The 27,500-nt window shown below is 43.1% G+C and overlaps 1 protein-coding gene across 1 annotated transcript in view; it reads left to right on the plus strand.

The window, feature by feature from the left end:
• Positions 1-27,500, plus strand: part of exoc4 (exocyst complex component 4) — a 93,074-nt gene that overhangs the window by 56,883 nt on the left and 8,691 nt on the right. The window contains exons 11-16 of the mRNA XM_030776730.1: positions 2,585-2,804; positions 15,608-15,744; positions 16,641-16,796; positions 19,832-20,010; positions 26,175-26,316; positions 27,354-27,500. The exon at positions 27,354-27,500 is cut by the window's right edge and continues 32 nt beyond it. Coding sequence (XP_030632590.1) covers positions 2,585-2,804; positions 15,608-15,744; positions 16,641-16,796; positions 19,832-20,010; positions 26,175-26,316; positions 27,354-27,500 — 981 coding nt within the window. The remainder of the gene's footprint in view (positions 1-2,584; positions 2,805-15,607; positions 15,745-16,640; positions 16,797-19,831; positions 20,011-26,174; positions 26,317-27,353) is intronic.

The following is a 27,500-nucleotide window of genomic DNA, read 5'->3' on the forward strand; positions in this document are numbered from 1 at the left end:
TCGGTAGAGCTGTAGCCGGGCACATCCGAAATGCCAGAGTTACATTCAATAAACTTAAAAGCCGCGTTGTGACTGAAGCACAATGTGATATCACTCAGGTAAAGTGAGAAATCCAGACGTAACGACATTCTGTGGAATGTGTCTTCACTGTCCCAGGCGTTGAGTTCTTTCTCACTGACTGCTTCTCTTAAGTTTTTTTTGTTGTTGTTCTTTTTGTTTGTTTAATGTTGTCATTCTAAGGAGTGATGCAGTGGTTTGTGCACTGATGACTAACTGATCCACAGCCGACTCTCACCTCCACCCACCCCATCCTTCTTCTCCATCTACAGTCAGGACTTTGTGCAACAGTCACAATGTCATTTACAACTGTTATCCATAGGCATGACAGTGTAGACCTCTTCATTTATCTAGAAAATAATCTCATCCAGACTGGCTTATTTTTTTATTTTTGGAAGGACTTACATCATGACAGACACCGCGTACAGAACATTCTCAGTTTAAAATGTACAATGAGCTTAAAACATTCAACAAGGGGATGCAGCAGGAAAGCAATAATCAACGCAGTGTTTGAGTACATAGCTAATCATAAAAGTTTGTCACACCAGCACCGTGAAGAAGCAGCCTCAGATGACTAAGTGAAGTTCTGAGGAGTCATTCTGAAAATGAGTGACCTTAAAGTGCTTTTTAATGAAGTAAGAGCCTGAATAGACTTGTGTTTTCTTGCAAATGTCCACTTTTGGATTTGCCTTGATAGTAGAGTAATTATCTGCTTTGAATGAGGAGCGTGTGGTCGCCTTACAAGCTTGTGTGTATGCAATCACTGTGTCAATGCTGTGTGCATCTAATTGCTACCCTTTCTGTATAAAGAGCAGCATGCGTCCTTGTTGCTATTGGAGACTGCACTGCAGTCAAATTAATCACATTGAAACTTTGCGTGTGTGTGTGCGTGCGCGCGCGCGCGCGTGTGTGTATCCAGTAGTAACAGTATCCACATTGTTTATGGCTTTTTGCTCTTTCTTTTCGACGGCATGTCCACCGGCAAATGTTTCTATCATTGCCGTCTCCGTGGCCATGCTCGCAGAAGCCTCACGGCTTGTTCAGCGAACCAGCAGAGAAACTCGATTAGCAGAAGAGCCAACGGGCGTTTATGGCAGCCTTTGCCACATATTTACCTCCTAATGAAAGTGATCATAGAGATTTATGTCTGTGAAATGATAACTGAGAGCTGTGATGCTGTTGAGAGAGCCAGAGAGAATGAGAAAGGGGGATAGAATGAGAGAGAGAGAGAGACTGATAGAGGTTGAGACAGAGACAGATCGAGTCATAATTCTTACCATCTGCTATGGATACTTTTGATGGAGGGTGCGATGGAAGATATATCATTGTCAGGAGGGAATGCAGATGAACTTGTTCTCTTTCTCACTCATTAAACCATGAAGGATTAGTTAGAGCTTTTGAAGCAAACTCTGTACTCACAGGATGCTGTTAGGGATCATATTAACTAGTGTCGAGTGACTCAGTACATGAGATTGGGTGGATGATAGATGCTTGTGTGATTGTATATGTTCTGCTTGTTGAATAATTGTATAGTGCTAGTGTTATGGTGTGCAGATTTTTTTTGAGAGAGAGAGATAGTGTGCCATGGTTTGGTTCTAGAGTGTTGATTAGATGGTTATCTGTACAGATCAAATCCATCACACTTGTGTATTCTTTGTAATTATTCAGCTCTTATCAGACGAGCAGTTTGCGTAAGCTGGTCTGTGCCAATGCCCATTGTGATTGGCACTTTGAGACAATGACCCAGGTGGCATGATCAGGTCCTGACAATGTAACATCATAAACTGAAAGTGCCATGTTTTTGATGAGGTTCAATTTTTCTTTTTTTCTTTCCTTTTAAAGCACTGATTGGATCAAAACGTTGTTGTGTATATAGATAGTGCTATATAGTATATAGTGTATATAGTGCTAAAGCATCTAAACTGTCTGTCTTATGTGTAATGGATACACATGTCCACACATGCACACAGATCTCAGACTAATTGCTTGTGCAGTGCTGAGTAGAGCAGTTTAAGCAGGAGGCTAAGGTGGAGTTCCATACACGGGGTGATCAGTCAGTAGCTTTGGCTGATCTACGGTCTTCTCTGTCTCTTTATAAAAGACAGCCTGTCCCTGCCTCCACACTCACAATGCCTTCCCATCTTCCTACAATACTCCCTATATACAGCAACCCACGTCACTCACTGTCCTCTGGGTTCTTACATACCCCTTTATCATGGTGTGTCTTCCTTTCTTTTGAAGAGGGATAAGATGATAAAAAAAGTACTTACTGTAGACATGCATCATATTTGGTTTTATGTAGTTGTCACTGATATCTGGTACTTTACGTATTTGTAATGAGTGTCTCGGTAGCAGAAACAATGAGTGCTTCCTTCAAAGCTTTTCTAAATGTTTCAGTTGTGGTATGATAGTTATGTAATAATGTTACAGTGATTTTTTTAAATGTTTAAAAGAATGTTGCTATGGCACTGTGGCAATATGTTGGTGTAGTATTTTCCTCAATCAGTTTCTCTCTCTGTCTGTTTAGGTTCATTCAGGAGATTGAGCAGAATATGGGGCCAGGTCAGGCGAAGCAGTGCCAACTCCGCACCTTCCTCACCTATTACATCAATGACCTGTTCCTCCACCAGGTCCGCACAGAGATCAACAAAGACATCGAGGGCGTCACCAAAGTGTCCGACCCACTTAAGATACTGGCCAGCGCAGACACCATGAAAAACTTGGGTGTACAACGACCTCTCCTGCAGGTATTCTATGTCTTTTCACTCTTTCTTTCTCTCTCCCTTTCTCTCTCTCTCTCTCTCTCTCTGTCCTACTGGGTTTCCACTGTCAGTGGCTAGAGTATCATTTGGGTCTTGGGAGACTGTAATTTTATTGTCTCTCCATCACCACACCTCATCAGTGTCAGTATGGGGTTAAAGGCAACCTCTGGGTATGCTGTGTTGGATGGTAATTGCAGCTGATATTGTGTTTAATCTTCACTGCTCTGGCCTTCACCATTAAGGGTTATATAGCACTCACGGTATGACATGCTTCAGTCCCACCCTCCAATTTCTTACTGCTTTCATCGGCAGAAACAACATAAACGCTTTCCTTTTTAGGAGGACATTTAGTTCGAGGTCTTTAGATGCAGGTCAGCACACGTACCCACTCACACACAGGCGCACACACACACACACACACACAGTTACTCACTCTCATGCTGCCTTTCTGTGCCTGTTACAACATCTCATGAACACATCCAACAGTAGTATGGTAAAAACTAAAGAGGACAATGTTTGTGGATTTTTGAAACTGTACCTCAGATGTTTCACTTTTGTTCTTGTTTTAGCTCTAAAAGTCTAAAATAGTGTTTTTATTTCATTGTCCATTCACTCTACTTAGTTCCTACCAAAAATGGAACAGACACAGTCTATACTCTGAGCAGTGCTCTCATCCGTGTGTGTGTGTTTGTGTTTGTATTTACACCTGCTAACAGTGCGTATCCTCTCAATTAGAGCTATACTACATTGGGCTCCAAGACAGTTCAAGGGCCATCCAGAATTTGCATGGGTGAACTTGGCATGCTAAGTGCTCTGATTGGATAAAGGACAAAAGGTCTTGTGGGAAGTGGAGTCTATTTAAGCACTCCTGCCACCTTGATTTATCCTCATTTAGCTTAACTGTGTGTGTGTGTGTGTGTGTGAGTGTGCGTGCACGTGCATGTGTGTGTGCGCGCGTGCATGTGTGTGCGTGCATGCATGTGTGTGTGCGCGCATGCATGTCCACATGGGCAGGTGTGTGCACATGTGTGGGTCTGTATGGACTTTGACGTGTGTGTGTGTGTGTGCGTGTGTGTGCGTGTGCGCGCGCGCACGCACATGTGCATAGGTCGGTGTATCTGTGTGCTCAGATACAAACAGTTCTCTCGCTTATGAACAGTGGCAGTTCAGTACAGAAGGGGACGTTGCCTGGAGTGTGCTGTCATTTGTTTACGATTATGACTTCTCCTTAACGAGGACCACAGCATCTTGCTAATTACCCTGCTGGGCTAATGAGCTTCTCTCTAGATAGCGGGAGCTCCATAAAAACACTCTCTTTGTTTGGGCCTCTCTTTTTTCCCCTCTTTTTTTAATTACCCCAATCAAAGAGGCCTCAGCTCCTCATCTGCCAGCCGGCATGTCGCATGCCCAGCATGGCCCAGCCAGCCTGTGTGTGTGTATGCATGTGTGTGTGCGCGTGCGTGTGTGTATTTGTTTGCAATACAATTGGGAAGAAAGACTTCAGGCTTTAAAGGGCAGAGTCAGACCTAACAAGAGAGAAGCTGGGACCATACCGAGAGTAGGACTAAAAGAAAAAACGAGGCCTCAGAACTCAGGTAGCAGCAGCAGGGACAGACATTGGCCAACCTGAAGTGAAACTAGGCTCTTGCCCACAAAAACGGAGGTGGTATGGCAGAGTACCATCGCAAAATGGTTATCAGTCTTAAGCGGCATGCAGCCTCTCAAATGTTCTGAGTCACCATGACAGGAGTTTAAATTTAAGTATTAAGGTTTTGTTGGTCTTTTGAGGGTTTTGGTGCTGATTTTGAGAGACATGTCAAAGATTTTGTGATAAGATAGATCATACAAGTGTGTGTAGGAGAGTGAGTGTATGAGTAACTGTTTGTCGGCGCATCCATTCCCAACTGTTTTCAGAGTGTCACAGTGGCATAGTACTGCACCATCACTGTGTACTCATAGTACTACACCATCACTGTATACTGACAGTACTACACCATCATTGTGTACTGACAGTACTACACCATCACTGTGTACTCATAGTACTACACCATCACTGTGTACTGACAGTACTACACCATTACTGTGTACTCATAGTACTGCACCATCACTGTGTACTGACAGTACTACACCATCACTGTGTACTGACAGCACTATACCATCACTGTGTACTGACAGTACTACACCATCACTGTGTACTGACAGTACTACACCATCACTGTGTACTCATAGTACTGCACCATCACTGTGTACTGACAGTACTACACCATCACTGTGTACTGACGGTACTACACCATTACTGTGTACTCATAGTACTGCACCATCACTGTGTACTGACAGTACTACACCATTACTGTGTACTCATAGTACTGCACCATCACTGTGTACTGACGACACTATACCATCACTGTGTACTGACGACACTATACCATCACTGTGTACTGACAGTACTACACCATCACTGTATACTGACTGTACTACACCATCACTGTGTACTGACTGTACTACACCATCACTGTGTACTGACGGCACTATACCATCACTGTGTACTGACGGCACTATACCATCACTGTGTACTGACGGCACTACATCATCACTGTGTACTGACGGCACTATACCATCACTGTGTACTGACTGTACTACACCCTCACTGTGTACTGACAGTACTACACCATCACTGTGTACTGACGGCACTATACCATCACTGTGTACTGACAGTACTACACCATTACTGTGTACTCATAGTACTGCACCATTACTGTATACTGACAGCACTATACCATCACTGTGTACTGACAGTACTACACCATCTCTGTGTATTAACAGTACTACGCCATCACTGTGTACTGACAGTACTACACCATCACTGTGTACTGACAGTACTACACCATCACTGTGTACTGACGACACTATACCATCACTGTGTACTGACTGTACTACATCATCACTGTGTACTGACTGTACTACACCATCACTGTGTACTGACAGCACTATACCATCACTGTGTACTGACAGTACTACACCATCACTGTGTACTGACGGCACTATACCATCACTGTGTACTGACAGTACTATACCATCACTGTGTTCTGATTTGCAGACTGGAAGAATCACAGATTCTTCTTCTTAGAGTAGATTAGAGACATTGTTTAGAGACATTGTGGCTCCAGCTTGGTAACCATGACTTCTCAACATACAAGAGTGTATTAGTTGCTCTGGATATTTGTACAAGAGGAATGTGGTGACAAAATGGGAAGGTTCCTAGTGTATTAATCATGTTACCTGTTTCATATGTTTAACAATTCCCATTTGGAATTTAGCATTAATTTGGAATGACACCAACTTCTAGCACTGTTCTGTGCTCCTAGACCTAAAGTTAAAATAACTCTGGTATTTAAGGTATAGATTTTCAATAAAGGGCACAACATTGAACAAAACATCTAGTGTGATTTGGGGACAGTTCAATTCAGTTTTCCTTGTGGAGGGTGTTTTTCTTGCCTAATGTAGCAAGACGTGAATAGGCGAGAGGGAGAATCTCTTTGTCCCTAGTAATGCTATCCATGCTTTTGATGTCACTGTCTCCAGTATCAACAAACTGCAGTTGCTACAGCAGCAGCTCCAATCTCTTAGATGATATATATGGCAACACAGCGCTGACTTTTATCAGTCAGTGGTTGCCAAAAGATTTGCCACGTTTACTGTGGCTAAAGGCATTTATGATGTTATCAGATGCAGATTTCCAGCTCTTGCATGGTCTGGTCACTACAACACTACCCTATCATTATGCTGTCCATGGAGGAAGAGCTCACTGCATTCTGACAGCACCGTTCTATCACTGCAGAGAGGCTGCACTACCTCTTATTTTGATCTTCCATCAGCGTCTCAGCCTGTCTCTGCTCAGGTTTATCGCTGCCAAGGCTTTCCAATCACATTTTTCTCTAAGGTTAATACAGTCCCAGTTGACTGTGCTTTAAATTAATTGAAAAATTGCATTCTAACCTTTGAATACCTGTGAACATTTGTCCTTGTGTGGAAACTGCGGAGAGGATAATAATTCAAATTAGTCTCTCTTTAGAGTGGTTAACAAAGCACTATGGGTGGAGCCAAGTTAATGCTATTAATGAGGTGTGTGGAGTTTCTCCATATTGTGCATGACCTCAGCACTCCAGTGTTGTCTCGGCGGACAAGTGAAATGATGCTTACGGTAACGTTATTCCGCGGTGTAAAAAGAACTGCTGCGTGTGAGCTGGAGTGTTTTATGACAGGTGCTTTATGAGAAGTCATGCTTGGCTGGAAGAAAGGATCCTCACAGACTCACAACATTAAACACTCTCTCCACCTCCCCTGTTTCCACTCAAAAAACCGCAGGAGGAACTCTTTAACAGCTGCAACTTCAACGCCCTCTCTGCTTTACGACACTGCTTTACCCTCCCCCCAGTTCAACATTCTGCTTCCGACACTTTATTTTTTTTAGTACTTGACATAATTAAATTAAGACAAGTTCCATCTTAAGTCAGGGCTTGGGTGGCATTAATCGCTGTGCACCCCAGTGCTTACGTTGCAGGGTAAAACCTCAATAAGAGCACAGTTAGCCATGTCATTGGTGGGTCAGCTAGGCTGGGCACACCCATTGTGACTGGATGCCAGTGACTGCTGGCGTCAGTCTTGGACATAGTGTTGGCCTCCACATGTCCCACATCCCTGTGGAGTGGTGGGTACAGTGGCAGGTGAAGAGAAGCAATGGGCGACTCTGCAAGTCGTGCCAAAACTGGGTAAAACAATCAAATCATTCTCGAGTGATAATAAGAAAAACCCTGATTAAAGTGATTGAATTGCTCACTAGCTTACATGGATGATCGACACACAAACACATGCATATGTGTACACACTTGAAAAGGACAAAAGCATTTTCAAGCATTCTATTTATTTTCTTAATTTTATCAGCATTTGAGCTGCCACAGAAGAATTGTCAGTAATTCTTTCTGGTAAATGGTCTTTTTTGTCTGCTTTTGTTTAAGACAGGTGGAATTCGGAATGGCCAGATGGTAAATGTTAATGTTAGATACAGATGAGAAGAATGGTAGGAAGAGGGATTTGCCAGTGTACGTATTTACAGCAGATGAGTAACTTTCTCTGTAGAAAATAGCCAGTATTCTGTTGAAAAGGCAAAATGTAAGTCATATACCTCGCATTCAACCTTTTAGGCAAATAGACAGACCATATCAGCAAGTGTATGTTGGTTTCCTTGAGGAATCTTGGCATTTTAAACCTAACCCCTGTGGGTTTTTTGTTTGCTATCAGATGCGATGCTTCTCACTTTCTCTGTTCCCATTCTCTGTCAGTTCAACAGGATTTTACTTGACTTTAAGCTCCTTGTTGAAACTCGCCGACACACTGAATGGAAGTGTACATTTCGGTGTCTGTGTGTGCATCCAAGTGGATATTCCAAGTCCTAATGCACGCTTAGAGCTACAGTCCAACCCAGTCCCATGTGGGGGTGATAAGACCTCATATCAGCAGAGTGGCCATTCACACTGTGCTTTACACACATACAGACACACAGTCTCTTACACAAGCCTATTACCCCTACCCTCCACCTCCACCACCCCTGGCCAGACGATCAGTGAAGCGGAGGAGTACAGGCAGTCGTAGCAGCAGCAGTACTGGACCTCAGTCCGTGATGGTATCTGCAGCACCTGCATTTTCTGATTGATTCATTTAATTAGAAACGTATCCGAGGGGGGGGGGCACTCTGCCGGCTATGGGAGATCGACTCCATAAATCTTCCAGTACCCCCACACCCACATCCCCTTTACATTCCACTAGGTCCACCATAATAGTGACAGGAGCCTGGACATCTACAATCCAGAGGAGGCAGCACACTCCCCCCTTTTCAGCCAGCAAGTCCTGCCAGTGAACCACTGAGTTTCAGCTCTTTGCTGTCTCTTGTGGCATTTTTGCATATTTCTTTTAAAGAGTGAGAGAGAGAGACGGAAGGACGTGATTTCTATTTGTCAATGTCATTCAGTTAGGACCGATGCTGAAATACAGACACGCTCCTGCCATCAGTGGTCCGCTAATGAAGCTGACCTTTTTAATCACACTCTGTGTGTGTGCCGGCTGCCGCACAGTCGCATAGACAGGCAGACACAAGCGCGTGCACACACACATACACACACACACACACACACACATCTTGAGTTGAACTAATGAAGCTGACCTTTTTGTTGGTGGAGCAGTATGAGTCGTGCATGTGTCGCCTCCCTGCTGATTGGCTCCATTAGGAGAGGACGGCCCCCAGTGCCAGAAACACACAGCTTGGGCCTTTATTAAGGGCTTCTTATTGCTACGGAAACAACAACAGCCAATCATGGAACAATACCCATCTTCAGTAGTATTTTGAAGTCGGTGATTGTGCCATCAGGGTTGCTCTTTCAGACTGGGGAACAATGACAAAACAGTGTTCTTAAATAATTGAAGCTCTTAACCCTTGAGTGTCATTAGGTGGAAACAGTAAATTGTGATTGTAAATATGTAAATATTGTAAAATAAATGCGTGCTACGTGATTCCATACTGTGAAATGATCTGTGCAATTAAAAATGCACGTTTAGGAGATTTTGGGAAATGTAATTTAAAACTAAAGATTTAATTGTTTTATTTCCAAATCTTCACCGTTTATTCCTTTGTTCTGATTTTGAACTTGAAAATGATTCCTCTTCCAGAATTTCGGTCTTCAAATCATCAAAGGGGACATTAGTGAACAAGTCTGCACAATAGTGAAAATCTATATGAAATATGACAAATTTAGTGTGTTTCACCTCTTATCGCATATTTGCTGTGTGAAGACTGCAAGCACTGACTACCACAGGCACCCTCAAACATTCCAAGTTTTCTTTCTCTCCATTTCTCTTTTCTGCCATTGCTCACAGCACTCTCTCTCTCTCTCCCCTGGCCTTTAAATGGGCCAGAGCAGTTGGCAAAGTCTGCTCACCACCTGGAGGCCCTAAAAGAATCCGCACCTTCTCCTGATTATCTCCCCCACACATGCTGCACCTCCTTCGGCCCGCTCTTAATTTAGGCAGGTCCAGGCCACAGAGCCAAACGGCTTTGACATGCTAATCCAACTGACTCTCATGCAGCCTGAGGTTCTGATGGTTTCTTGTCAGGTAATATAGTAAGGTAGAAAAGATAATACAATGAAGGGTCAGAGAATCATACTAATCTTTGCCTTTGGAGGAGGAACAACTTAAATTGCTGCCAGTAGAGCTGCCATTCATTATCTGAACACTGTAGTTTGGTTGAGAAACAGTAGCTTCGGCAGGAGACTCATTATGAAGTTCTAGCTTGGGTACCTTTGGCTAGAAATTGAAGAATTATGCAGACTTTGAATTATTGTAACACAAGAGAGTTGGGTGAGGTTGCTTTCCCTCTGTGTATGCTTTTTGTGTGTGTGTGTGTGTGTGTGTGTGTGTCCACCCAAAACATCCATCTCATTATGTTAATGCGGATATCATTGCCTTCTGTGGCTGATGTGTGTTCCTCTCTCTGCTCCATTAACTCCGTATGGGTCCTTTTGGGGGTGGGGTGGGGTGGTGGGGGCATGTTTAAACATCAAAGGGAGGAGACCAGCCTGTGCGTGGACTGGGTGGCTGCAGGATGACACTACGAGACTGCTTGGAGTGTGACGTTTGGATCCCTGAGAGATGGATGTAGACACGCCAGCACCTCTAGCCCCATTTGTTAAAGAAACAGCACTATTAACAATAACATTCATTATTGAGGCCAAGCCTACATTCATCAATATGCTAATACAGATAGGCACACCCATGTTAATGATGGTTTAACCAAACCCATCTCTCTCTCTCTCTCTCTCTCTCACACACACACACACGCGCATATATACGTATTAGGGGTGTAACGATACGCCAAAGTAACAGTTCAGTACGGTTTCGGTACAGTGAAAAAAGACATGCAAAACAATTTCCTTTCATTTAATATGAATTTACTTATAAACTTGGCAAAGTGGCCACAATTTCCAGTTTGCTCTCCACTCTGTTTTTTCTTTGTACCATTAACATTCACATTTGGATGATGCTGTCTCAAATGAGTAATAATACTCGATCTTCATATTTGGATATTGCCGTCTCAAATGAGATCATGTTCGACGTACTGCCAGCAACATACCCGATTTCAGTATAAAAATGCCGGCACGCTGCCTTCGTCTCACCACTTGTCTTTGCCCATTGCCACTGTAGTTCACTGGAAAACCGAAATGTTCCCAAACAGAGAACCTGAACGATACGGGAAGGTCCTCAAGCTCTGGCTTTGCGGTCGTCATACTTAGGAGGTTTCGTCATTGAACATGTGCTAATTCAGTTGCTAAGTCATGGCGCCGTTATGGAATCGGAGAGGAAACTGAGTTTTTAATTGCAGTTTTGCAAACAGAATTGTAGGAGAGAAGGCACACTGTATCTTGTCCAGTATCACTTTATTCACTGACGTTTCGGTCGACTGACCATCAGAGCATAAAAAAGTTATGCACATAACGTGTGTTGTTATCTAGACTATATTCACTCGGATCACACCGAACCGAATATCCTGCACCAAATATTTGTACCGTTACACCCCTAACTCAAAATATACAGCTTGATTTAACTTTAAATAAATTAATAATTTCATGATTTACATGTGTTATAGTGTTAACTGTGAAATGAAAAATGAGTTTTGTTACATTAGTAACGTGATGAGAGCTCAACAGGCTGCACCATTACACCCTTAAAATTATATAATTATATATTATATACAATGTTCTAGCTGAAGTGTCTCTTGGATAAAGGCGTGTGTGTATATGTGAAGACACACACACACACACACACAGAGTTACCAGCTGAACAGAGTAGAGGCTCTCATGTTGGCAGCGTTCAACATGCCCAGTCCTGGTCCTGGACCTGGAGGATTTAAAGCACTGCTACTGTTTGTGCCTGTTTGTGCATCTTTGGCCTGTATGTTTGATTTGATTTCTCAATTACATAAATGCATACACCATGAATGTGCTAGGTAGTGTCTGTGTGTATGTGTGTGTTTTGGTGGTTAAATTCTATTTTTCAATGCTCTCTCACTGTGGCAGATGTTGTGCGGTCCTAGTGTGGTTGAGCTACAGAGCTGCTGTTGGCATGTGTCGTTGTGTTGTTGAGCGAGTCTCCGGGGCAAGCGGTCACGCTGACGTTGATGAATGGACTGTCAGATGCCATCCTACTCGTGCGTTACCTTCCTTTACCCCGGAGGGTGTGTGGACGGATCTGTGTTTGTTTGTGTGAGGGGGAGAGCGAGAGACAAGGACTGAGCGGTGGTCACATGTTCTTATTTGTGTGATGCAGCGGAACAGACAGGGTTAAACACTCTGCCCTCTCCATGCATTGGTACCAAGTTTGGATTAATGGGGAAAGTCCCTGACCCATTACTGGGGTGAGACTGAACCTCCCTCAACATCCTACACGCACACACACACACACACACACACAGAATGGGCAGGAAGGGTAATTTGAAATTGACATACTTGAGCACACAGATATTGCATTACAACTTCATTAACTTATGCACAAACAAACACAGTTACAAACAGAAAACATGCGGTATGAGGCAGCAGTGTAGATGTTAATCTTCGATTGACTGTCCAAAGTTTTAATATAACAGCATAGACTGGCTTGATCTTTGATATCCATTTCTTGCTTTTTCATTCCCCCCCCCCCCCCCCCCCTCCCTTAAAATCAGTTTCCTCTTTGCAGAGGTACACACTGTAGCATTACTGTGCAGAGGACCTTGAAAGCCACTTTGGTTTTCACACTATGCCACTTCTTCAGAATAACTCCTGCTTTTTACACCTATTTGGGAGTTTCACAGCTGTAATTACTGCTATTACCAACAGCACTTGAGTTTCTATGACGACTTTGCTGCTGGAATCTATGGGCCATGCGGCATTTTTAGACTGAAGCCTGTGAAGACCGTGTTCTCTTGTCTGAGCTTTCATTAGCTCTCACAGGTAGAGCCCTATTACTCACATGGCGTTCAACTAATTTCTGGTAATTTATTGCTGTTAAAGCCTTTAGCCATTAGCCAACACTAGCTCCGAGCCAAAAGTCGCTAAAAGTTTGAAGCAGGACACATTTCTACCGTAGACAATCTGGGATGTTTATGCATTAAAAGGGCTCTTAATGTTTGCTCACCTCCCCTGGAAGAATGGACAGAAAGAACATGTCAGCGGAGGAGAGGAAGTGGGAAGGAGGTTTCGTGGACTTAACTCTTCACGGTGTGACATTTAAGGAAGACGGAGACATCTGTCATTTGACAGGACAAATAGAGCCCCGCTATTCCTCTCTTATTTTCTCTTCGTCTTTTTTTTTCTATCTCTCTCTCTCCCTCTCTCTCTTGCAGTCCCCCATCGCTCTCTGTCTCACACTCTCAATCTGCAGCTTGATTACTTTTTAATGATTTCTGGGGGTAAGACGAATGGCTATGTTAAATGAGCAGAATTAGACAAGGGGCGCAGCACACTGGAGCATTTGTTACTTGAGTAATGGAGCTCAAAGCCACTGTTTATACGCAGAAATATTTAGTTTCAATTATGTGACAAAGAGAGAGATGCCTATCCAAACACATTTGGGGATAGACGGGCTGAGGAAAATGAGTGTTGCGCTTGATTGTTTTCCTTTTTTTGTTATCAGCTGATTTAAAGGCATTGAGATGTCCTAGCAAAATGCCTCAGATATGGCCACTCAAATAGATGTGGCCACTCTCATCACTCGAACACAAAAGTTGGAACTGAAGTCATAAAAAAAATGCTCAGGCACCACTCTGATGAACCAGGGGGGTCTCCCACTGATTTATGCATCTCCAGTCTTGCTTCTCGGGGGATCGGTGGGGTCTTTTGTTGGAGCAGGCTGGCGTGAAGTTTCCTGTCACCTCTGTTCCGATGGAGACGGTGGGTCGGTGGGTGTCACAGATCATTACTCCACCCAACCAGCTGCTGGGACATGGACTGAGACAGAAATAGGAATGCGCTGATACATATATTAACACTCAGCTCATCATCTCTGAAAGAGAGTGGTAATCAGTGTTCCTTGCTCAGGGTAATTCTGCCTCCTGGTGTGTGTGGAGTGTGTCGTCTCTCCCTATCCGGAGGGCAGGTTGAGAGGATCCTCATGTACGGAAAGGGAGATGCTCTATGCTAGCTAACTCCACAGCTGCTGTCACTGTCAGTGTTGCTAATGCTACTCTAACATCGTGCTTCTTTTTCATGGACTACCACCAGAACCTTGACCATAAACTATGCTAATGTTAATGCTTCCTGTACGAGGACCTTCACCAAGATTAAGCTTCATATTAATGCTAAGGCAGCTAACGCCTTTGTCTTGATGACCAAAGCAATACTTAACGCTCGCTAAGGCCAGCGCCTCGGACACAAAGGCCTATAGCCGAAGGGGTGATTCAATACAAATATAAACAGTGTCTGAGAGACAGAAGATGACAGCAGGCATACTTCCCGGTTAAACAGATTTCAAGGAATTCTCATCCTTGCGATTCTTGTTTCTTCAAAATTCTATTTAATGTTGAGACATTAATGATATTTAACAAAAAAAAAATAAGGACATTAGCTCATAGTTGTTATTTCACAACTGCAAACAGCTTTTGTTGCAGAGACCTCTCTTCTTGTTGTGATCACTGTCCAGATGTTTTCTCCTCTGTACTGGTTAAGACACCTGTGTATATGATGTGATGGAGGAAAACCGGTACTTTAAGCTCACTGTCATTCATGGGGACACAAAAGATAAATGACTGACCATACTTGACTTTTGGAGTCATCACTTTAAATCGCTCTCTTTATTTTCTTGTAGCTAGGTCATCGTTCTCCTCACTAACAGCGGTTGCCATGCTGTGTTTTGTCTATTAGTTACGCTCCTGTGGCTAATCTGTAATGACTGCTATCTTAGCACCTTGGCAACCGTAGTCTCTCCCTCTCCATCGCAAACACACATGCTCACACGCATTGTAAAGAGCTGTCACTGTGCGGTCGTCTGGATATTCCCTGATGCCTATTCAGCAGAAGAGTCTGGCTCCAGTTATGACCACTGAATAGCGTTTCGATTTGGTTTTCTTTCACTGGCGTCAGACGTCTTTGTATGCAGGATAATAATGTACTGGAAGCGTGGGCAGTATTTCCAGGCAGTGGGCTAGTGAGAGTGCATAGCAGATACAGGGTGTGTGCAGTCTATGTACCAATCCTTACTTTGGATCTTTGGTAATAGATTGTTTGCCTCATATTTTCCTAGACTTTTTTTTTTTTTTTAATAGAATATACTGTCAAGGATAGATACATCAGAATTTCACATACATGTCATTTGGGGCACAAACTTTCCGACTCTGATCGTCCAGGGTGACTTTTTGGTAGCCCAGATTTGCACCAAGACACTTGTAATTCCTCCATCTAACTGGCTAAATTGCCAGGCAGTAATATTTCAGACAATGTTTTTTGTTTGAAAAGCAATATTCTTGTTCACAACCTATCTAAATGGGAATTTCACAGACATAAAAAAGGTGGATTGGTCTGCCAGGAGTCTGTACCACCAGTTTATCCAGACTGCATTGTTTATTTCAGCTCTCTCCCTCTCTCTTTCCATCCTTTCTTTATGAGCTGTGTTATGATGATGCTGACAACTTGGATGTGCTCATTGTTTATGCTGCTGTGTTTGTTGTTGTTCTGTTGTTTATGGTGTTGATGTTGCTGTTTCTACAGAGCACCGTCGTTGTGGAAAAGTCCATTCAAGATCTGATGAGTCTGATGCAAGACCTCAGTGCTTACTCTAACCAGTTCCTGGAGATGGTGTGTGACAAACTCAAAGAGTACAAGGAAATTTGCAACACTGCTTACAGGTAAAACATGTGCATATGTATGTCTGCATGTGGTTGTGTATGTATGTTTGTGTGTCTGTGTCTGTGTGTTCTCACACAAGGGAGCCTTCAAGAGATGCACTCATGGGTAGAAAGTGCCAAACCAGCTATTTCCTCACACAGCACACACATGTTCCTGCAACCTGCTCTCATAGGCATTTTTCTGAAACACATCACAGAGAGAGCGAGCATGCAGAAAGACATGCTATCATACCAACAGGGGACAATGTCAACCACACTGACACATGCTCTCAAGCACAGAGGTGCAGACAGGATCAATAATCACTCCCTCTATTGTCGTCACCCTCTCCATAGAGCCCAGCTAAGCCTGTTTTTGACTTGTGTGTGTCTCAGTGGATTTGATGTCTCATTCTTAGATAGGGATTCAAGTCTTCTAATGGAACTTCAGATAGAGAAGGCACTAACATGCTTTTTTCTGAAAGGAAAAATTGATATGAAGCTGAAAGAAAGAGCTCAGATATGGCTTCAATCAGCTAAGCATTTCTCTCTCTCTCTCTCTCTCTCTCTCTCTCTCTTCCTCCCTCTTTCTCTCTCTCTCTTCCTCCCCCTCTCTCTCTCTCTCTCCCTCTCTCTTGCTGTCTCTCTCACTCTCCCTCACTGTTGGGATCAATTCTTTTGCAGCACTCACCTCAATATTGCAGGGAAATTGCCCTGTTGAACAAACCCTATTAGTGTGTCTGTGTCACGACATTTCAGACATCTTAAAACTGTCTCCTACAATATTACATCTCATCGATGTCTCAAAGACATCACAGAATTTCTTATTTATTTATTTATTTATTTATTTATTTAGTTAGTGTACGCTGGTTGTGTGGTTTTGTGTAGACACCTTGTGTTTTTGTGTGTTTGTGTGGCAGGGGTATTGTCCAATGTGAGGAGAAGCTGACCATCAGTGCTTCCTGGGCTAAGGATGAAGATATTAGTCGTCTCCTGCAGTCTCTTCCTAACTGGGCCAACATGGCCCAGCCCAGGCAGGTCAGACAGAAGAGAGAGGATGAAGAGGACTTCACACGGTTAGTGCATATGCACACGTAAAGAAACACCCTAAGACAAAAAAAACAAACAAACAGACAGGTGAAAGAGGATGCTCATTGTAAATAACCCAGTGAGTAACCTGCACCCTTACAGTTGATATGAACGAGTAATCACATTGAAATTAGGACTGTGTACCTCTCACAGATTTTAATTCTTTATTTGTATCAGAATCTAGAAAATGACACATTACAGAGGTCCAAATACTCCGGCTGCTGATTTCTATACCAGAGTTGTTCACAGGTGGTTGACCTTGGGTTTGTGTCAAGTTTGAGGTCTTTGAGCTCAAGTCTGAGTAAAGTCTGAGTAAAGTCTGAGTAAAGTCTGAGGTCTCTGAGGGATGAGTAAAGTCACGTCTAAAGTTGTTGGTCATGAGTTATGAGTTAAGTCCCAAGTTTCCAAAATGGTTCAGCCTAAGTGACTGTCTTGTTTAAAGTGTGTCATATTTAGTAATAGATGAGGGTATATAGCCTTATAAACAAAAGTTTTCAGTGCCTCCTGAATAAGCATATTTCATAATCTTTTGACTAATGCAAGCTGACAAATGCTACATTCTGCATGACCACAATACTGATTGAATGGATATGACTGAATAATAAGATGACTGAATACACAAACAAGTTGTTAGTATAACACTGTTTTGCTTACTGAATGTTACAAACATCATCTCAAACATACCCCATAACTCTAAGATGTGAATGGAGTTAATGAACCATGCCAACAGCTCCAGCAGTGGTGTCCTGGCTCTGGTTGGTATGTCAGCATTAACTGAGACAAAGGTAATGTGCTTGTGCTTGAGCCTGGGTCCCTTATTTCTCTCTTGCACTTTCTGGAAGTGGCTAGCCTATTGTTTGCTCCAACTGATGCAAAATTTTTGCCACACTTAAGTTTTCTTTAAGTTTGCTGCATAGCCCATGTCACACTCTGACTGACACTCCTGCCACCAAGTATGTGTGTCAAGAAATGCCCCCCCCCCCCCCCCCCCCCCCCCCACACACACACACACACACACACACACACACACAGGTCACTGGACTAGTAGCAGATTTTTAAATGCAGAACATGGAAAGATGTATGTAAAGTGTATGCATACATACAGAAATAGGAATATACACCACCATACAAAGATTTACATAGAGATGAAGACAAAGAGACCAAAAAGCGAATCCTGAGTTTAATTTAGACCCAGAGAAAAACATGCATATATTCTGCATACCCACAGATAGAGATGAACACACTCGGTTGGTGTGATTCTCACATTCATAAACACATGAACACACATTCTCTGCTCCCCCTCCTCCTGTTGACGCCACTTCAGTTTTTCCAATCTTCTAGTGAAAAGGAAGTCATTTCGGCTCAATCGGTATCTTAGTGTGCTTGTTCTCAGTGAACTTTTTTTTTTTTTTTTTAAATATAAAGACATCACACCCAGGGAAGAGATATGGTTACTGTAATCTCTCAGAACAGGCCATTTGGAGTTGGAACAAATACTGTGAACAGATCACTCTGTATCCTTTTGAGTTGGCTGTTTCTTTTTTTTTTCTATCTCTTGCTACACAATTACACACAGACACACACACAGACACACACACACACTTAAACTGAATAGGACAGAGTTAGAAGAAAAGCAGAGATTGTGGCCTGAAGAGAATCAGTCTGAGAAAAGGAGAGTAAGAAAGAAAGGGAGGGAGGAGAGGGAAAGAGTCGGGGGTGGGTATTCTTATCAAAATTGCTTTCAAACTTTTCTCTCCTTTGGGAGAGGATTTGATGGCCTGGAATTGTAAAGCAAATAAATGAACTGGTTATGCTGGCCAGAGAGGTTTATCTGTTTGAGCAGTTTTTTTGGGGGGGGGGTCTAAACACACAGTGCTGAGAAGGAATTTTATTGTCCAAATGCTTCTGCCCTCTTTATAGGTGCAGTAGGAGTTTCAGCACATGCCTTTCCCACTGACACTGAACACAGTTAATGCAGTCTCCCTTTCACAGTGTATGGGCTTCTCTTTTTGGGCCCCATTTTCCGTGCTGAAGCAGATGTCATCGTAATTTTGTGCTATTCATCGCAGAGCAACCAAAGCTTTTTTCATGACCAAGTATGGCTTTCATAGGCTTGATTAATCGTAAGGCACACACTTCTTATAGTTTAATGTTGTTTTTCACTCACCCTGTAATGTTCTCTGTGCCGTAGTATACAGAGAGAGGTAATAGAATCCTGCATGAATGTAGGCTTCGAAAAAAGCTATCACAGACTTACTTGACTTACTTTACAACATTTCTGTGAACTGCAGCTCCCATCATGCATGTCTGCAAACCCTATGTTACTTTGTGTAATCACTGGCTAATGTCTTGCATTTTGATCCAAAGCAAAAGAAAGAGTATCAATGGACAGGAGGGGAAAATAAAGAAAAGAATGAAAAAAAGGGAAAGAGAAAGGAGCAATGGAGCAGGTGAAGTGCATGCTGGGAGAGCTCATTTAAATGCATGTTGATATTGATGTGGACATTTGGCCTTGCTCCAGCTTCGAGACTGTGCCAGCCATCTTGTGTTCAGAGGAGCGTGTGATTGTTATTATAGTCTCCTCTCGCTGAGTCCTTGTCTCCTCCCTCCTCTCTCCTCCCTGTCTACATCATTCCTCTACTCCTCTGGCCCCTCTTCTCCTACTGGAACATCTTTGTCCATTATAGAATTCTTCAAAACTTTCTTGTCTCTTTTACCCTGGTTCTGTACCTGAAATAACCTTTCTTGGTGATCATATAAGAATTATTAATGTTCATACATTCATAGGCTTTTAGCATTTTTATAGCTCGGTCTCTTATAAACTATTCCTGGCTAAGTAAACTACCACTGAATAACTTTTTGGTACTGATAAGAAACCACAGGTCTTAGTTAGCAAATGGGTGTGCACTAATGGTTGCTTCATCATACATTCTCATCATGTTTTCCTCACACAGCCAGACTATGTGATAATGTGTCTCTGATGTTTTGTCTCTGTCTGTCTCGCTTTCTGTCTCCTCCTCAGGGCTGCCTTTGCGAAGGAGTCGGAGGTGCTGACAGGTAACCTAGGAGACAAGCTGATCCCTCAGAATGAGATTCTACGTGATGTTAGCGATCTGAAGGCCCTGGCCAACCTACAGGAGAGCATGGAATGGCTGGCAGGCAGACTCAAAGGCTTCTTCTCCAGCCTGCCCCACAGCTCCAGTGAGTACCCAACAGCCACACGCCCAGACAAACTGCTGAGTCAACACGGCCTTGTGTTTGAACTCGTTACGTGTCTCGGTTTAAGGCAGGGCATGATCAGAATCCCGTTTGACACATACATACAGTGCTACAGTGTCATAGTCTCCAGGTTTTTGCGGTGAGGTTCAATGCTGCACCAACAAATCAAGCTCTGTCTAAAGCCGTCACATCAATCATTCCACATGAGAAGTAGGAGACATTTAAGTTCTCTATTTGCTCATACCAGAAATATACAAAGTAAATATGATAAGTTTGTCTTATTTATTTGAGAAAAGATGTTTTCATATTGACAAAAACACACTGATCTACCCTAATGAACTATTTACAGTGGTTTTATGACATAGTGATAGATCACGCATCAGCTCACCCAGGAAGTGCAGTTATAATGTTTCCTGTGTGGTAAATGTTAGTTTATTGTTCACGTTTGGCTACCTAACATGTTTGTGTTATTGCTTTGCCATGTTTGTGCGATACTAGTAAACGTTCTTATTTCTAATCACTCTCACCGAGAGAGCTAAAACATTCTCTCCGTTCATTGATGGGGAAACGGCTTCATGTATTCGACATCAATGAAAGTTTTGCTGTGACCCTCGTGAACTTTCTCGTTTTGCAAATGGTAAATTACGTTTTTCTTACTATTATTATTTCTTTTGGGAGTGGAGGGGGGGGCTAAAGACTGCTTCACAGACTGGGGAACCAGAGGAGCTAGATAAAAATTCAATAAGAACGTGGCTGAGGACGTGGCATAATTATCATTAATTCTTAGTCGTGGCAGTAATGGAGTGTTTTATCGTGGCGGGACAGCCTCCGTATTGTTCATTATTTAGTGTTTGCCAAGCTGATGGGACTGTCACCGACGGAATCCCTTATCTTTTCCCCACTCTCTCTCCTTTTCTCTCTCTCCCCCCTTCCCCAAATTGGATTTTATATTACAGAGCCAGTCAGGTATGAACAAGTCATTTTCTCCCTCCCTTGTCTTCTAGACTTAATACACGTTAGCCAGTGTAATGTGGGCCGGATTAGTGGGGTTCCAACTGCAACACACTGATCTTTGGAGTGCTGGAGCCTCTCTCATGGACGACCTTGAGAGAGAGAGAGAGAGCGAGAGAGAGAGACACGCATGCACACAGATACAGAGGGAGTTCACACTGTCTTCAGCCAGAAACGCACAATCAACTGAGTGAGGTAGTCAAGTGGTACATTTTAAGTGGTTTTTGAATTCACAATATTCTCTCTGCAAATAGGGAACAGGCATGCAAGACATACATGTGTTTGTATGTCAGCCAAATTATTGATTAGTATGGCCAGAGATTTTACAAAGCAATAGCTTTGGATTAGTGGAACAGAGGACGTTATCCAGTTGTTTTACGACCAGGTGTCCAAGGAATGAGTTCATATGGTGGAAATGACCTTGCTCATTAACTATCCCCTTCCATTTCTGCTTGCACAAACACTCATGCACAACTGTGCCTGCGATTAGATTTATCTGATTAACAGAAGCTTGCTCTTTGTCTGTTTAGCCACGGTGCTGTTGAATCTTAATTTAATCTTACAATCTTAATCTTAATTTGATTCAACACACAGGCAGGGAAAAAAGGAGGACTTCTACGTGGCATGCCTGTCGGCTCCCTCCGTCCCCGCTGTTTGCTCAAAAATAGGCATGGATTGTGATTGGCTGCCTTATCGCCCATCTGGGCAGCTTGCTGGACACCTAATCCCCTGTGACAATATTTACCTGAGCTCAGAGCACCATCCTGCAAGGGACAGCTGTGTGTGTATGTGTGTGTGTGTGTGTGTGTGTGTGTGTATGCGTATGCGCATGTGCATATTTGTGTGTTTCTTTATCATTCATCGATTTTTTTTTTTCTTCAGTCTGTCCTCTCTTTTGTTTGTTTTTGTTTTCGGCCTCCTAGCTTTCTTGCCCTTATCTGGGGAAAGTTCTGTCCTTGTTTAAAGGACATCGTGACTCAGGTCTGGTGTCTGATGGCCAGAGGTATCTTAGCATCCTCACCACAGAGCACATCAAATGACAGTCTGGGACCACGTTCTCAGACACTTTTCTTTTTAATTAAGAACAGAACTGTACTGTTCCTAGGGACCTTTAGACCTATTCCCATGTTTGATGCCTCTTGAGATCTAGTTGTCTCATCTGCAAAAATATTCAGTATTTGCAATGTTTGTAGCCTCTAGTGTAGTCTCAACAAGAGAGGGGGAGTTTTGACTTGACCATCGCCAGTAGATGCCCATTTCTCTCAGATATGCCGAGCCATATTTGCATGAGGTGTGTGCATGCACACGCAGTCACAGACATCTTTTTACTGTCTTGTACAGCATGTCCTCGGGGCTGTAAGCTGGTTTGCACCCACACAAACACTCTATCTCAGACTAGTGAAAGAAAAGGTTAAAGGTCAGTGGCAGACAGAACTCTCTTTCTCCCCGTGCAGATGTCTCTCTTGTTACTAGGGCCCGAATAATTAACGCTCTCGGCCAATTGCATGCATTATTTAGAAGCATGCTCAGTCTGCTCCAGGAAGCAGTAACACTCTGCCTGAGCCTTGCTAGAGGTCAAAGCCCCTTCTGTACAATTTCAGTTTCTTTCTTTCTTTCTTTCTTTCTTTCTTTTTTTTAAGTGAAGGAACAGGTGCTTGGGAAATTTTGCTCTTTGTTTTGGAAGGATTGCAGAGGAGCTGCTGTATTTTGGCCTCTTTTCATTGATTTAATGGACTGATGAGAAAGTTTATACTGAGTCGCTGAATGACTGATCTCCTCGGCTTCTCTCTCTTGTGTTGGTGCCACCCTTCCACAGATGGCACCAAACAGCCAGTTTGCTGAGATAGGTTTTGAAAATAATTGGATAAACTCAACACGAGGACTCACGCACACACAAACACAACACACACAAAAAAAGACTTTAAGAGAGGAAGGGAGAGAGAAAGCCGTCAGTCAGAAGGAATGTGCGTTCCGTCGCTAGCAGTCTGTTCGGCAAGCTAAATTGGCTGCCCCATGCGGTGCCGCCTTGATCGCATCATCAAAGCCGGACAGGCTGAGAGGTGATTTGTGAGGGGAGGGGGGACGAGTAACAGGGCCCGTGCTCCCAGACACCCTGATGGGGGCTCTCTGTAGGTGGTCTTTCACATGGAGACTTTCAGCAGAGCAGCCAGGGTTCCTGACAACAGGCACGCAAAGACACACACACACACAGAGACATACACAGTCGCAAACTTAGACGTAGGCTGAAATCCAGACACACAGAGCCATACAGATACACACACACACACACACACACACATAGAAACCCAGAAATATCCGCAGAGTCAGAGAATACATATATACACATACCAGTATGTGCCCACGCACAGAATGACAGACAGATACCAAAACGAACACATTTAAAAATATACAGACTTTTACACACAAAATAGGCATCATTAGTTCAGGGGTTAATTAGTGGTTGTTCTCATTTCCTAGTTCTTCTCTGCAGCTGTCACAGTATGAGTTTTGGAGAATGTGAAGGGTTTGCATTTCAACTAAACTAAAATAACAGAACTGGACAGACGCAGCGGTTCTCCTCCACGCTGACAAAACATGCTCGTTTTGATGAAAACTCCAGAAGCACGTAGGAGTAATTAAAATACACTGCCCCTGTCAAATTGTATTCTCTTCCCACCAGCACACAATGAATATTTATTTATTTGCTAATTTATTTGTTTGCTAATTGTTGCAATGCTTGTTATTACATCTACATTTTAAGGGAGAGTAGCCGGGGTTAAAAATAGCGGACAAAACTTTTTTGAAGTATTTGAAGAAGAAAACATTTAAAAGTTTTGGGAACATTTTTTTCCCCACTGTAGTTTTCTGCATAGACTGGCACACGGAGCAATGAACATTTTTACTCTAATATTGGATTATATAAACTGTATGCGTATATTACAATCCTGTATCCTATATGCAGTGTGCAATCATTTGTTTTGTAAACACATGATCTCATAAGTCTGGGTGAAATGTACTTGTAGCATTATCCTCTGGGAGCTTTTTATGAATGTCGTGAAGGAAGCGCTGGGAGACATGTAGCATTATTTGACTCTGTGCTCAGATGGGTATAGGTTTGTTTAGAGGAGCTGAGACAGTGGGACATTCTCAGGTTTTTTTTCACTCAGTGTCTGCAGCCAAGTCAAGGTTACACTGTGGTGGCTTATTCCATAGACTTCCTATATATAATCAAACATCAGTATGCCAGAAGTCACCCAGTATCCATCAATATCAAACAGTTCCTTCTAATAACCTAATTAATGGTGATGAGACAGATTTGTTCTCCACCACACGGTCCGAAAGAATTAAAAAAAAATACTCTTATGTCAGCAACATCAGATGACAATAAAATTGAGGCACATAATAGTCCCCTGCTTGTACAGGTCACATCTGGAACCCCAGGCTTCCACATAAGGGCATGTGACGGTTCCCTGTTGATCAGACAGCGAGATGTCTGTCCCTGAGTATTCTTTGGCATACTACGCTATTGAGCTGTAGCCACTGAAATGGATGAAGGGCCTAACTGATTACAATGACGAAACATATATTAAAGCAGCCTAGAACTGAAGACTATCAGTTTAAGGTGACCTGTGTAGTATAGAGACCTTTTTCCTCTGTGTGCATAACTGTTAAATTTAACCAAAGACTCATCATGACTTCATTTGCTTTTCCAGTCTGCGATGTCTTTAATCAAACCAGTGCAAACATGTGCATGTCTTTTACTAACCTGCCCTGGCCACTTTCAGACCCTGTCCATTTACTTACTGAGAGAAAGTTCATTAAAAAGCACACACACAGACACACACAGATGCCGCACACAGGACACGCGAATGAGAGAAATTTATCTCTTTTCTTCCCTGTTTTATGTTTTATTTAAGCTTGTGTTAAAAAGTGTGTTCCTTGGTTTTGTCAGATGTGTGGTGTGTGTTCGCTGTTCTGACAGATGCTAGTTTGCTCTGTTCCTCCGTGTGAGTGTGTCTTTCCAGGGCTAATTAGGGAGCTGTGCCCATCACTGTCTGAGGAGAACTCAAGTCCAAAATCCTGACAGAATATTTCAAAGATTTGTCTGTACAGTCTCTACATTAGTCAAATCTGTATGAAAAACACATCCGGTTAGACCAGGGTCAAATGTATCGGGCATTTCATTTATAGAACTGATTAGGGGTTCTTTTTGTTGGTTTGGATAAATACATCATTGAGTTTGTGTACACCTATTAGACTAGTTCATTTGTGCCTTGTTCAGGCTCTGCTGCATTGCTCACCTCTCTTTATCCTAAGGCAGGAGTGTGTGTACGTACGTGCGTGTGTGTGTGTGTACGTTTGTGTGTGTTTGACTTTCACGAGGTCAGAAAGAAAGCTGCACAGAATTACGGCAGAGTCAACCCCTATCAGCATTCTTCCTGCCCCATCGATCGCCCATTGGGTCACACTCTCTCTCTCTCTCTCTCTCTCTCTCTCCCACTCTCTCTCACAGACACACACACACACACACACACACACACGGCTCTATTAAAAATTCTGTCCTCATCCACATGCGTCTCTGTTCCAGAGTGACACATGTGGGACTATATGAGTCTGTCCCTGTTTCATATGCTCTGATTTAGGATAGTTTGCGGTCATTGATTTACATAGACCAACCTGACTTTACTGACATTCACACACACACACGCAAACAGTGGTATGGCTGTATGGGTCTTACTGAGTTGCAGCACACACACACACACAGAAATACAAACACACTGCCACCTCTAGTAGCATCATAGCATTTACTTGTGTGCAGCTCTGAATGCTATTTTTGTGACTCTATTTCCAGTTTTAATTAAATGTGTATGCATTTGTGTGTATGTGTGCATTTTTATGTGATCTTGTCTTAATGAACTCCCTCTGTGTGCGTGTGTGTGCATGCTTGCGCGCGCGTGTGTGTGTGCATGCTTGCGCGCGCGTGTGTGTGTGCGTGCACGTGTGTGTGTGTGTGTGTGTGTGTGTGTGCGTGCGTGCACATGTGTGTGTGTGTGTGTGTGCGTGCACATGTGTGTGTGTGTGTGTGTGTGCGTGCACATGTGTGTGTGTGTGTGTGTGTGTGTGTGTGTGTGTAGATGTATCTCCAGGCTCCGACGCCCAGGTTAGCAGTGAGAGCACGCGCAGTCGGGAGCAGATTTTGCAGACTCTGTCTGATCTTTGCAGATCCTTTCAGGACATTGCTGATCGTTGTCTACTGGTGCTGCACCTGGAGGTTCGGTAGGTCCAACCCTTTCTCCTCATTCCGGGAACTGAACATTACACAGTACGTTCCATATTAATCCTCACCCAGTCTTTTTCTCTTCTAATACTGTCTATCCAATTCAGCAAAACGTCCTGTCCTTTAGGCAGTAAAGTTAGTCAGTGTGAATGTCCCTTTGTTAAACGACCCTGCATGTCTGACTGAGAGCTCAGTGAATTCATAGCCCTTCTTCATCCTGCCGTAATGGTCTTTCTCCTCACCCTTACTATTTCCATCCTCCCACTGCTAAGATTTGTCGAGAAATGTTGTTTAGTACATGTGATACTGTTTATGATTTGGAAACAATAACTACCCTCAGGTTTAGGGAGGAGAGGAGGGGGGGTTTGGACTACGCACTATTGACTCTGTCTCTCCATAAAGTAGATTTCCCCAGACAGCGTTTGAGGGTGAATTAAGCCATGAAAGAAAAAACGGATGAAGATAGGATGTGGGCTTTATGGTTTTCAGAGTTGTGCGGTTTGGGCTCATAGGTTTTAAATGGGCTGGTGAGGCCTGGGCTGCTTTTATGTGCATCTGATGTAGGTATGACTGGGAGACGTCCATTACAGAGGTCATGCTGTGTGCGTATTTTTTCAGTGGTTGCTCCAGTCATCCCAGAAAAAAGACACAAGAATGGAGAGATCTGTTGTTTTTTTTTACTCCATCTCTCCATCCTTTTTACTGAGCTCATTTCAATTTAATTTGCAATTTATAACACTATTCAGAATAGGCACAGATCCTGTTAGTTTCTTTCCTCTGTGAAGACCAATCTGTGTGACTGTCCTGTAAACTACAGTTACATGGACACTATACACCAACTAAATAGGCAAAAGACTTACTGAACACTTAACACACATGAACAAACGGTCGTCTCCCATGTGATGAGACGTATGTCTAATGGTCTGTCTGGCTTTTCAAACAAGCATATGCAGGCCAACCCAAACATACCTCTCCTCTTCTTGTTCTGTTTTTCTCTTCATGTAATCCATCTCTGTCTGTCTTTGTCCCCCATCAGAGTGCACTGTTTCCACTATCTGATCCCGCTGGCCAAACAGGGCAATTATGCCATTGTGGCGAATGTGGCCAGCATGGACTATGACCCTCTGGTAGTCAAGCTCAATAAGGACATCAGTGCTATTGAAGAGGTGATGGGAGCTGCGCT

This window comes from Chanos chanos, chromosome 1 (genome assembly GCF_902362185.1).
Source record: "Chanos chanos chromosome 1, fChaCha1.1, whole genome shotgun sequence".
NCBI classification, from domain to species: domain Eukaryota; kingdom Metazoa; phylum Chordata; class Actinopteri; order Gonorynchiformes; family Chanidae; genus Chanos; species Chanos chanos.